Source organism: Oncorhynchus nerka, linkage group LG19 (genome assembly GCF_034236695.1).
Source record: "Oncorhynchus nerka isolate Pitt River linkage group LG19, Oner_Uvic_2.0, whole genome shotgun sequence".
Lineage (NCBI taxonomy): Eukaryota > Metazoa > Chordata > Actinopteri > Salmoniformes > Salmonidae > Oncorhynchus > Oncorhynchus nerka.
Window position 1 is genome coordinate 1,139,347 of NC_088414.1, and position 13,078 is coordinate 1,152,424.

General features: G+C 40.2%; 1 protein-coding gene across 2 annotated transcripts; it reads left to right on the forward strand.

Annotated features, from left to right (window-relative positions):
* The first annotated feature begins 1,895 nt into the window (after positions 1 to 1,895).
* On the forward strand, positions 1,896 to 12,351 carry LOC115146978 (zinc finger and BTB domain-containing protein 43-like). 2 transcript variants are annotated; one of them, XR_010459880.1, is made up of 3 exons: positions 1,896 to 1,983; positions 3,442 to 9,921; positions 9,974 to 12,351. XR_010459880.1 is itself a non-coding variant. In XM_029688970.2 (2 exons), the coding sequence occupies exon 2, from the start codon at positions 3,461 to 3,463 to the stop codon at positions 4,874 to 4,876; it is 1,416 nt and encodes a 471-aa protein (XP_029544830.2). In that variant the 5' UTR covers positions 1,896 to 1,983; positions 3,442 to 3,460; the 3' UTR covers positions 4,877 to 12,351. The 2 variants fall into 2 exon arrangements, 1 of the variants encoding a protein (XP_029544830.2); XM_029688970.2 differs by having other exon boundaries at positions 3,442 to 12,351.
* The last annotated feature ends 727 nt before the right edge of the window (positions 12,352 to 13,078 follow it).

The window sequence follows — 13,078 nt, forward strand, 5'->3', positions numbered from 1 at the left end:
GCTGGTCAACATGGACTTTCAACTGTGTGTGTGTGTGTGTGTGTGTGTGTGTGTGTGTGTGTCAGTTTTGTGTGTGCGTACGTGTCTTGTCAAGGAATCTTGGATTTCCATTAATTGTCTGGAGCTAATTGCGCAAGGAAAAACATGTTTTTCTCTTATTTATAAAATTAGTTGACTGTAATGGTGGAGCAAAGGTGTAAGGTGTCAAGTGTTCAAACCATATTATAATGCATAATAACTGTCATCAGAGAAATATGACATTTCGTCATTCTTTACTTTTAACGGGTGAAAACATTTGTACAGTTCAAGTTCACTGGTTAGGCCTGCCGTGTGAAAGATCCCAAATGGACATGCAGTCATCTGAAAGCTCTCTTGGTTCAGTCAATAGTGCCACCTGCTGTTGATCACACCTTATTTCATAAATAACCCAATTTTATTTTCTTGCAAAGATGTATGAATGTGGTTGGAAGAATAGTCCTACCAAGTAACTGTTTCCCTCTTATTTGTCTGTCAAATATCAGCTCATCGTCTCACTACATTGCACAAACAAGGGAGTATTTCATTTTTATTTTGTTGATATAGGATGAGATGAACAGAAACGTGTCATTTGAAAGTCATATCTTTCATTATTTCAACTTTTACAAAGAACAATAAAGACATTGCTGTAGGTCAACATTAGGAATCTACAGGAGTAAGAATATGTCAGATAAACCTTCCGGAACCCTCACCTGCCATTCTAACTAACTCCAATTTGTAAGTCGCTCTGGATAAGAGCGTCTGCTAAATGACTTAAATGTAAATGTTAAATGTAACTGATATGGCAACTCAGACAGTTGGGTCGTCACTAGTTAAGACCTGATTTTAAATCTAAACTTAACCTTAACCGCAATGCTAACCTTATGCCTAACCTTAAATTAAGACCTAAAAGCACATTTTTGTAGCAAAAGTTGACTCCCCCCTCAGGAGACTGAAAAGATTTGGCATGGGTCCCCAGACCCTCAAACAGCTCTACAGCTGCACCATCGAGAGCATCCTGACCGGTTGCATCACCGCCTGGTATGGGAACTGCTCGGCATCCAGCTGTAAGACACTAAATCAAATCAAATCAAATGTATTTATATAGCCCTTCGTACATCAGCTGATATCTCAAAGTGCTGTACAGAAACCCAGCCTAAAACCCCAAACAGCAAGCAATGCAGGTGTAAAAGCACCTGCATTGCTTGTATGCACTACAGATTGTAGTGCATACAGCCCAGTATATCACTGGGGCCAAGCTTCCTACCATCCAGGACCTATATACTAACTTGGCGGTGTCAGAGGAAGGCCCCAAAAATGGTCAAAGACTTCAGTCCCCCAAGTCATAGACTGTTCTCTCTGCTACCGGAGCACCAAGTCTAGGTCCAAAAGGCTCCTTAACAGCTTCTACCCCCAAGCCATAAGACTGCTGAACGATGAATAAAATGGCCACCTGGACTATTTACATTTGATTTTACATTGCTGTTACTATCTGTTTATAATCTATGCATAGTCACTTTACTCCTACCTACATGTACAAATTACCTCGACTAACACATTTACTCGGTACCGGAACCCCTTTAATATAGCCTCGGTATTTTATTGTGTTCGTTTTTATTTCATTTTTTTACTTTATTTTATTCTGTACATTTTTTCTTAACTCTATTTCTTGAACTGCGTTGTTGGTTAAGGGCTTGCAAATAAGCATTTCACGGTAAGGTGTTGGGTGTTGTATTGGGCACATGTGACAAATTACATTCGATTTGATTTGTGACTGTGACTTTGTTGCTGTGTTATCTTGTGGAAACCAGACAGTGGGGGCGGGCTGCCGGTGAGTTTGTTTACATTGCTCATAACGCGCCATGCGATTCCTGGCTACGTGATGACGTAACCTGAAAGAAATCCGGTGGAACTCGGAAGAGAGGTGACTGTTGTATTCTAAATCAAAAGATCAAAATGAAATCAAAGGTGAGACAACTCTATTTTTCATGCATGTACGACACCTAGATATTTACGTATGGCCAGTCATTCTTGAAAACCTAGGAATTCATCATGATCGTTAGAATTTGATGTATTCCGTGCATTCTACTTGGGTTAGCGCCATAGCTCAGCTAGCCAGCTTCTGCAACATTGTTTTTTTCAGCATCTTGTGAATCACACGGGAAATGGAAATGTTTACACTTGCACACATAAGAGTGTGCAGATGTTGAAATTCAAACCTATATGGCTTACCTACGTTTTCTTCATTGTGAGTATTCAATTGTATTTGCTTGGTGACAGCTTCTATCATTGAGTATCATTAGCTAGTTGGCGATAGATTTAGTTGGCGACAGATTTCATGCGAATATTCTAAAATCTGCATAAAGAAAATATTTGCATTTCCGTCAAGTGGAGTGTTTCCACCAAAACTGACTTGTTGCGGAGAAAAAACAGTGCGTGATGACGTAGACACACAGCATTACATTTTTATTACGTTTTCATGTACATGATACAAATCTAAATGTGTTTCCATCGCATTTTCAACTCAACCAATAGTTTTGTCACAACTGTTGCCTAAATAGCCTGCGTCCTCTGGTCTTGACACATGCCTTCTAACCAACAGTTCGCTAAATTATGAGATTATTATGGATATTTGTTTTTGTCAAGCATCGGATCATCATGTCACCAGAATGAGTCCCTCGATATTTATTGGAAAAGACCATGAAGCTCATAGCGTGCACTTTCAGCACCCTGTGAAGTTCCTCATAACTAACTTCATCAGTACCTAATAAACTGCATGGTTTCCCGAGTCGTAGTGCGAGGACCACACACTATATCATCGCCCGACTCCCAAGTTTGCTTCAATATGATGGTTTTTAAATCAGTATTTGCGCATGAAGGCGTTTCCACCGCCATTTCTAGCATAATACATGTTACCGACACAGAAAGGTCCCACCATGTGGAATGAACACGTTATCTGTAGGCATTTATAAAATTGTACGGAACCTTCCTGTTTCCATCACAGCTGTCATTCATTTTCGTAACTATAATTAAAAAAAAGGTTTTGTAAGGTATTACTTTGCTCACATGAACCCTACACCCCACTTATGTACATTTTATGGCCATCTTTAGCAAGTTCTAGCTACTCCATGTGATCTCATGATTAATAGAATTATGAAATATTTGTCTAACTTCTTTTAAACTGACATGAATAATTAATCACAAGTATTGTTTTTATCACATCTAGCTAAGTGGGAGTGAAAGTGCATTTTTCTGTTTTGTCAGTGATATAAGGAATATCACAGAAACTGTGCTCGCAAAGTTAAAACATGAGTGGATTGCAAAGTACTAGGCCTATGTACAGTAATACCTTTATGCTCTAGATCTAGAACCCACATATTTAACTTCAACATGATGATTGACTTGTTGATGTTCTACATGTTCTAGATCTAGAACCCTGGCTGCCATGGAGTCCGAGGGTAACGTGCTCCGCGTGGACTTCCCAAACTTCTCCGGATCCCTGCTTCAGAAGCTCAACCAGCAACGGCAGAGGGGCCAGCTTTGTGACATCATCGTGGTCATCCAGGGCCACCAGTACCGCGCTCACCGGGCCGTCCTGGCCGCCAGTTCGCCCTACTTCTGCGACCAGGTCCTCCTCAAAAACAGCGCCCGTTGTGTTTTACCCGACGTCATGCACCCATGTGTGTTCGAACGCCTCCTCCTCTCTTGCTACACAGGCACCCTGCACCTACCGGCCGGCGAAGTGGTAGCCTTCCTCACTGCAGCAAGCTTCCTCCAGATGTGGCACGTGGTGGACAAGTGCACTGAGCTGTTAGAGGTGGTAGGAAGCGGCGCAAGAACATTAGTGCACAAGTCTTCTGGTGAGCTTGGGGACAGGCCTTCCCCTGGAGACAGCAGCTACCACAGCCCTGGGGATGGCTCCATGGGCCTGGAGGCCGGCGGAGTAGCAGTGGAGGGCTTTGCCAAGATGGAAATGGATCAGCTCCTGGAGAACAGCTTCTCCCCATCCTCTCTGGAGAACAACAGCACCCAGCCCGGCGGCAGCTGCTCTCCGCCGGTCGACCACGACGGCTCAGGTAGCGAGGCCACCAGCCAGGACGGGGATGACGAGGAGGTTGGTGAGGGGGACTACCAGTACTCCAGACCAGCCTACGTCCCACCCAGCATCATGGGCCACAGGAAATGGGTCCATGTGAAGTCAGAGAGGCGTGAGGATTGCGGGGGCGGCGGGGCTCTGTTTAGCGGGGATCCTGCGGTTACTGACCCCGAGCAGATGAACTTTAACCTCTCCCAGGCCTCGGCCAGCAAGAGCTCCCTGGGCCACAGCATCGACGAGAAGCTGGCAGCTCAGCTGGAGGATCGCCTGGAAGAGGACCCGCTGGACTTTTATGGCACATCCATGGAGGGCTTCTCTGCCGACAAGGTCGAAGGGACCCCGCTTGGGCTGAAGAACGACCTGCTAGGAGGTGCAACCGGGGGTGAGGAGAGTGGCGGTGGTTTGGAAGGAAATCCCAGTGGCCTCCAGGAAGAGACTTCCCACTCGGGCTTTGCCTCAGTGGTCTACAAATTGTACCCCTGCCAGTGTGGCAAGAGCTTCACCCACAAGAGCCAACGGGACCGGCACATGAGCATGCACCTTGGCTTGCGGCCATACGGCTGCGCCGTGTGCGGTAAGAGCTTCAAGATGAAGCACCACCTGGTGGGCCACATGAAGATTCACACGGGTGTAAAGCCCTACGAGTGCAGCCTGTGTGCCAAGCGCTTCATGTGGCGGGACAGCTTCAACAGACACACGTCCTCCTGCACCAGGGCCCACCAGGCCCGGACTGCCGTCAACGAGCAGGCTGCCCAGATCTGCTGACCCCAGATCAGATTTCCAACTACAGTTCACCTCGTCATCTCCCACAGTCCCTTATCAGTTTCACTGAGCAGGCTGCCCAGATCTGCTGACCCCAGATCAGATTTCCAACTACAGTTCACCTCGTCATCTCCCACAGTCCCGTATCAGTTTCACTGAGCAGGCTTCCCAGATTTGCTGATCCTGGATCAGATTAACACACCAGCTTGGATGACCACCCTCCAATCAGTTTAGGTGGATTTAGGGTTAATCCACCCCTTTTGATTTGAACAAAACCTTCCATACATATTTGCCCGTTGTAGAGGTGCTCAGAAACAGCTTTTTCTTTTACCTGAATGCCAACATATTCAAAAGATTAAGGTGCTCAAAGTTGACCCATTCTTCATACCTAACCATTCCATAAAACATCCATGTCTTCATCACTGGAAAAGATCAACGGATTACATTTATATCATTTGAAAAGCTTACAAACAGGGTTGTCAAACTATTTGATATATTTTGCCATCGGTTGAGACACAACATGCTCTTGAATACAGGGTGGGTATAATGGTTTGGCTAATAAATGTAGTAAAATGGGAATAACATTTACATTTCACGTGGATCCACAAAGATGGTTGGAGGTCCAGACATCAGAGAATGTTGACTTGAATGGGAATATCTGTTGTTTTAAATTATACTGTCAATCCTTCATAGGAAACCTATTGGAATCATAGGAATTTACATTTTTACATTTGTCATTTAGCAGATGCTCTTATCCAGAGCAACTTATGTGTGAGTGCACACATTATATTTCTTTTTTTCCATTTAAAAATAAAAATACTTGTCCCTCGTGGGACTCAAAGCCACAATCTTGACGGAGCATAGATCAAATAGATAATTGGAAATATAGATAATAGAATAGACATGACGATTTAAGTTTACATTTAATGGTGGGTTGACCGGCGGTCACCTTTGTGGTAGACTGGTAGTAGTTAAAGTTAACATTTTATTCAATTATCATTTCAGTGGTGTACCTGGAGGTTATTCAGTAGTGAGTTGCCTAGTTAAATAAAGGTTAAATATGTTTTATTTTTTTAAACCCAGCTAAATTGCAGTGGTCTGAAGGGATAGGTCCATTATATTTCTATGATTGAAATGATACCCACCTTGTATTCTAGAGCAGGTTGTGTCTCAACTGTTGGTGGGCAAAACACAAAAACCTCAGATGATGTGAAATAGGGCCTAAGCTACATATGCAAATATGAATTTAAAAAATCAGAGTTTACACATTTTTAGATAATTGAAGTTAAAGGTTTAAAAAAATGTTTAAATTTTTTAATCCTTTGACACGTACCAACAAACGGGTGTGGTCCCTGCAGCGTACGCTCAAACCAGTGTGATTAGAACGCTTATTTAGAACGTCCAGTTTTGATTGACACAACAGTCAGTGTTTGATCTGGCCACAGCTTTTTCACAGAAACATTTAGCACAAACACAGTCCTTACAACATTATGTCCTGAATATGAGCAGTTTATTTTTGGATGCAATGTCCAGACATTCACAGAAGTAACAACAGCATAACACAATCATCCAAACCGGAAAATGTAGGCTACATTAGTCCTAGCGCTAACTGAGGAAAGATTGAGGCCTGTTCTGACTACAGATGCACAAATGTCTGCATACTTGATCTGCGGAAACACTGGGGAAGTGCTTGGGCTCTCCTCGAAGTGAGAAGTTTGTCCGGTTCAGTAAAGTCTCAAACATAAATTGTCCACAACAGTGAAATGGGCTACTTCTATGTGAATTAATGAGGAGGTGGAACACATCTGAATTCAAACTGTTGTGAGAAAATAAAACTTGTTAGAAAATAATTTGACATTGACTAGTTGAAACATAGCCGATAGATAATTAGCAGGCTGCGAGGGTTAACTGTCCTCTTACTGAACTGATCACATTTAGGAACATTCATTGGGGGTGGCAGGTAGTCTAGTGGCTAGAGGGTTAGACTAGTAACCGAAAGGTTGCAAGATCTAATCTCCGAGCTGACAAGGTAAAAATCTGTCGTTCTGCCCCTGAACAAGGCAGTCAACCCACTGTTCCTAGGCCGTCATTGAAAATAAGAATTTGTTCTTAACTGACTTGCCTAGTTAAATAAAAGTAAAATTTAAAAAATCTGACATCACGTGTATTAAACAACTCACGCTGGTGTGACCGATAGAGATATTTGGAACTCACAAGTGAAAATGTTAAATATAATATGAAGTAAATCATGAAATAGTTTGATAACACTTTGTCATCTTCTAAATGACATCAAAATCAGTAATGAAGACAGGGATGTCTCATGGTATGGTGACATGGGTCAACTTTGAGCACCTTTATCTTCTGAATGTTTTGGCATTCAGGTCCAAAAAGTCATTTTCTGATCACTTCTTCCATGGGCAAACATGTATGGAAAGTGTTGTTTAAATCAAAAAGTGATTGACTTCAAATGGATTTACCCTTATAGATTTACAACGGGGCAGCGGCCTGAGCCAACCGTCACATACAAACTGATCCAAGATCAGAATCCTGGGACGCCAGCTTTGCAGTCTAGTTAGCTACTCAGATCTGCCGAGTCAGAATCAGAACCTCAGAAATTGTGGTGTGTGGACTGCTATAGCCACTTAACAGGAGAAACATGGAGTGCATGTACAGTGCCTTCAGAAAGTATTCATACCCTTTTACTTATTCCACATTTTGTTGTGTTACAGCCTCAATTCAAAACATTTAATTTCTTCTACTTCTCACCCATCTACACAATACCCCATAATGAAAAAGTTAAAACATGTTTTTAGAAATGTTAGCAAATTTATTGAAAATACAATACAGAAATATCTCATTTACATAAGTATTCACACCCCTTAGTCAATACTTTGTAGCAGCTGTGAGTCTTTCTGGGAAAGTTTCTAAGAGCTTTCCACATCTGGATTGTGCAACTTTTGCATGCTATTCTTTTCCAAATTCAAGCTCTGTCAAATTGGTTGTTGATCATTGCTAGACAACATCAGGTCTTGCCATAGATTTTCAAGAAGATTAAAGTCAAAACTGCAACTCGGCGACTCGGGAAGATTCACTGTCTTCTTGGTAAGCAACTCCAGTGTAGATTTGGGCTTGTGTTTTAGGTTTTTGTCCTACTGAAAGGTGAATTAATCTCCCAGTCTCTGGTGGAAAACACTGAACCAGGTTTTCTTTTAGAATTTTGCCTGTGCTTAGCACCATTTAGTTAATTTTTTATCCTGACAAATTCCCCAGTCCTTAACGATTACAAGCATACCCATAACATGATGCAGCCACCACTATGCTTGAACATATGGAGAATTATACTTTGTAATGTGTTGCATTGGATTTGCCCCAAACATAACACTTTGTATTCAGGACAAAAAGTGAATTAGTTTACCACATTCTTTTGCAGTATTACTTTAGTGCCTTTTTGCAAACAGTATGCATGTTTTGGAATATTTTTATTCTGTACAGGCTTCCTTCGTTTCACTCTCTCAATTAGGTTAGTATTGTGGAATAGCTCCAATGTTGTTGATCCATCCTCAGTTTTCTCCTGTCACAGCCATTAAACTGTAACTGTCACCATTGGCCTCATGGTAAAATCCCTTCCTCTCCGGCAACTGAATTCGGAAGGACGCCTGAATCTTTGTAGGGACAGGGTTTATTGATACCCCATCCAAAGTGTAATTAATAATTTCATCATGCTCGAAGGGATATTTAATGTCTGCTTTTTTTATTTGAACCCATCTACCAATAGGTGCTGTTCCTTGCGAGGCACTGATATGAGGTAGTCATTAAAAAATCATGTTCAACACTATTATTGCACATAGTCCATGCAACTTATTATGTGGCTTTTAAGCCAATGTTTACTTCTGAACTTAATGAGGCCATTACAAAAGGGTTGAATACTTATTGACACAAGACATTTCTGCTTTTCATTTTTAATTCATTTGTAAAACATGTATAAACATGATTCAACTTTGACATTATCAGGTACTGTGTGTAGGCCAGTGGGGAAAAAAATCTACATTTAATCCATTTTAAATTAATTCTGTAACACAACCAAATGTGGAAAAAGTCAAGGGGTGTGAATACATTCTGAAGGCACTGTAAATAGACTTTGAAGCATGAATGGGTTGGTCACACATCTAATGTGGGGTCCATGTTACCTCAATGTTCTCACATCAATAGCACACTGGCTAAAGCCATGATATTTACTTGGTTTAAACCATATATGGGCCTTTCTTTTGTTAACTATGTGGTAGGGTGTTTTTTCGCCCTCAGGACTGGATGTTGGAGAGTAGTGCCATTTATCTTGTCAATTAGCCTGCCATTCCCCAGAGGAGTTGCCATTTTGAAACCTTACTTGTTTATCCTCCGATGACTTCTCATATCTGTCACCTTGAAAATCAGGGATTCTCCTGTTTATCGTGTATTAATAGTTTATTTATTCATGGTTTTGGGAGTGGAATCATGTAAATGAGACAGTGTATCTTTGACATACTTGTACAGTTGTAGAAAATGATGGTATGTTCAATGATGGTGAGTATGGTTTGTTAAGGTGTGCCAATGTACTGTGTAGCCCAAGTTAGGTAAACATAACTTGTGAGGCTGTTGAGCTATGTAAATGGAATAGTACTTATGATATTAGCGCACGTTTTTGACTTATTGAACATACTTTAAAGTCCAGTGTTTCCAGATTTCTATGAAATATGATCCTAAAATGAATTACAATTTGAGTGAAATACTTTTCCTTCCAAAAATGGGTAATCAAGCATGTTAAAACACAGCTTTTCTGGGTTGGAATTGTGTGTGCGTACCCCAACAACAGAATTGTGTGTGCGTACCCCAACAACAGAATGGTGTGGGTGTACCCCAACAACAGAATGGTGTGGGTGTACCCCAACAACAGAATGGTGTGTGCGTACCCCAACAACAGAATGGTGTGGGCGTACCCCAACAACAGAATGGTGTGGGTGTATATCGTTCATTAAAAATGTTCATGCAAGTTGCCCTGCTCAGCCAATGAGGTGTGACAATGGGGCAACTTGTTCATGCAAGTTGCCCTGCTCAGCCAATGAGGCAGGGTGACATCATTCTCTATGGGTAAATAGCAAGTATTTTTTTAAATGGTCTGTTTGAGATACAAGTTTGAGGTGGAGTTTAAGTGTTTTTTTTCTCCAATTTATGCTTTGGCCACAAATCTGAGTATGAAACGAGTCAACATAATGATTTTGGTTTGAGTTAACAGAATATATACTTTTAAAAGTTAGGTTTTCCCTGGATAGTTACTTTAAGTTTAATGAGTCATGCTTTTCAGTTTTGGAAATAGTATTCTTAAAGGCACTTAAACCTAGTTTGAACCAGAGCATGCCTTTCTAGTGACTTTTTGCCAGTAGGCTACCTGCTAGATAGTCTCTTCACACTTTTGTACAGTCAGCCACATAAAGAGTTATGTGAAAAATAATAAAAGGTAGTATGCCTAATTTTTAAATGATGCCTGGGATAAGTCATAAGACTGTTTCGCTTGCTAGGTTTGTGATGCTAGGTCTGTTTTACAGTTTATACTATTTCAATTCAAACAGGATTTGACTGATGTTATATTTCCAAACAACAATTGATATGTTTAACTGGAAACCTCAATTACATATACTAAAACCTCAACATATTTATCATAAAATATTTAACTATATTTTCGGGAAGTAGGTATAAATAAATGTACAAATGCACAAAAAGATTACTGTAGTTTGTAGTTACCCAACATCTGATAATCAACATATTGAATATAGTTTGTGGTTTCTTACTACTCTTATAGCCTAATAAATATTGTTTTTAGATAATTTATGACTGACATTGTTGATATATTGTTATTTTTTTAATCAGCACGCGTTAATGGATTTTGAATTTAAGATATGATCCTTGTAGAATGAACGTTAAATCCTAAAATGTTTTGTAAAAAAGGTGACAATTGGTACTTATACCACCACAACGAGGAATATGCCACAATCTGTTCACCAATAGCTTTCTAGGTATTGTTAAAGACAATTAAAGTGGACAGTCTAAGATTTTGCACTAGTTGCTACTTTAGTGACTATGTATTACGGGTGCCCTGGGAAATAAAGAGCAAACTATCTTCATTTTGAGGATAAAAAATATAATGATTTAACTACAGGACCAACTGAATTTGTTTGGGAAGATGTTTCTGCTTTTGCTTCCTTATATTAGTGATGACATTTTGTAGTATACTGAATAATAGAATACTACACATGTTAGTATCCCTTGATCAGGTTCCATGATCAAACATGTTTTTAGAAATGTTTGCAAATGTATTGAAAATGAAATACAGAAATATGTCATTTACATAAGTATTCACACCCCTGAGTCAATCCACGTTAGAATCACGGTTGACAGTGATTACAGCTGTGAGTCTTTCTTGGTAAATCTCTTAAGAGCTCTGCACACCTAGATTGTACAATATTTGCACATTATTCTTAAAAAAATATTCAAGCTCTGTCAAGTTGGTTGTTGCTCTGTCAAGTTGGTTGTTGCTCTGTCAAGTTGGTCATTGCTAGACAACAATTGTCATTTCTTGCCATAGATTTTCAAGTAGATTTAAGTCAAAACTGTAACTAGGCCACTCAGGAAGATTCAATGTCATCTTGGTAAGCAACTCCAGTGTCTGTTCAGTGTTTTTCGGTTATTGTCCTGCTGTAAGGTGAAAAGAACCTGGACCAACAAAGGTATTGCAAGTGTCTGGAACAGGTCATTTTTCATTATTTTTCAGGATTCTTGATTACTAGTATGCAAATTGTATTTTTGTATTGGCTGCTAACGAAACAAAAGACAATCATTTTAGAGTGACAGTCTTTTTTCATGTGAAAGCTAACATTGGTGCATTTGATTCAGAGTAGGACCTCTATGTCTACTGTATGCGGTACAAAATATGGTATCTGAAATGATGCTACGGTATTTGCTTCCACATTGCATTTATCAGAAGTTCTGTAGGTTATCTGGAGAAATTTAATCTAATTATCAATTGAAAATAAATTCCTCTGAATGATAGGCCTAGGTACTGTTAAATAAAATTAAAGCGAACAGTCTGAGATTTAGCACTAGTTAGTTGCTGTATTACAGGTGTCCTGGGAAAATAAAGAGCAAGCTAACTTCATTTGAGGATGAAAAACAATGATTAAGCAATAGGACCAATTGAGCTTGTTTGGGAAGATGTTTCTGCTTCCGTGCCCATTATATTAGCGGTGAAACTAAAACTACCTCACATAAATTAGCATGTGTCTTTAGATTTTTACTATCTAACAAAAGTTGCTCCCATTTTTCCAGAACTCTTTCCTAAAACTTTCTTTGTCACCATTTTCGATATTTTCTTCTTATAGAAGAACTTTGAATGTTTTGTACAAACAAAATGTTTTCAGCAATAAATGTTTGCTCCCTGTGTAACATTTCATAGGTGATGTTGTTTGGAAATCTCTACTTCACTAGGTTACATGAATGATTTAAATTATATTACCTGTGGACTATTTCTCTTATGCTGTGTAAATGGAGCAACCTATGACACCCTACCACAGGGTGGTGTATTTTGAGACGGTCAAATAATGGAGGGTTGTCTTGATACCAGTATTGCGATACCACGGCACTGAGTTTTCCATGGCAAAAAGAAAACACAAAGCAGACTGAACTCTATGGTCCTTTAAAAAACCTGCTGTATGTAAAATATTGTGTGATGTAGCTTGGGAATAAACAAATGTGACTCTAGGTGACAATAGAAGGCTTTGGCCGTGTTTGAGAACATAAAAACCGCCATGTACCATGCATGGGTGACTTGTGATAGACGTTTGGCAGGAGAGGAGTTCATAAAGTATGACCGGGAGAGGTAGATGGAGACAAATGTAAGATTAGAGCCATTCTGATAGATGTGTTGCAGGAGAGGAGTTCATAAAGTATGACCGGGAGAGGTAGATGAAGACAAATGTAAGATTAGAGCCATTCTGATAGATGTGTTGCAGGAGAGGAGTTCATAAAGTATGACCGGGAGAGGTAGATGAAGACAAATGTAAGATTAGAGCCATTCTGATAGATGTGGGACAGCAAGCCCAAGGGTCTGCATCTACTGTATACAGTGGTTCCTCAACTAAAAGTTTTGAGATTATTCAGCGGGATTTAGAGGTAATT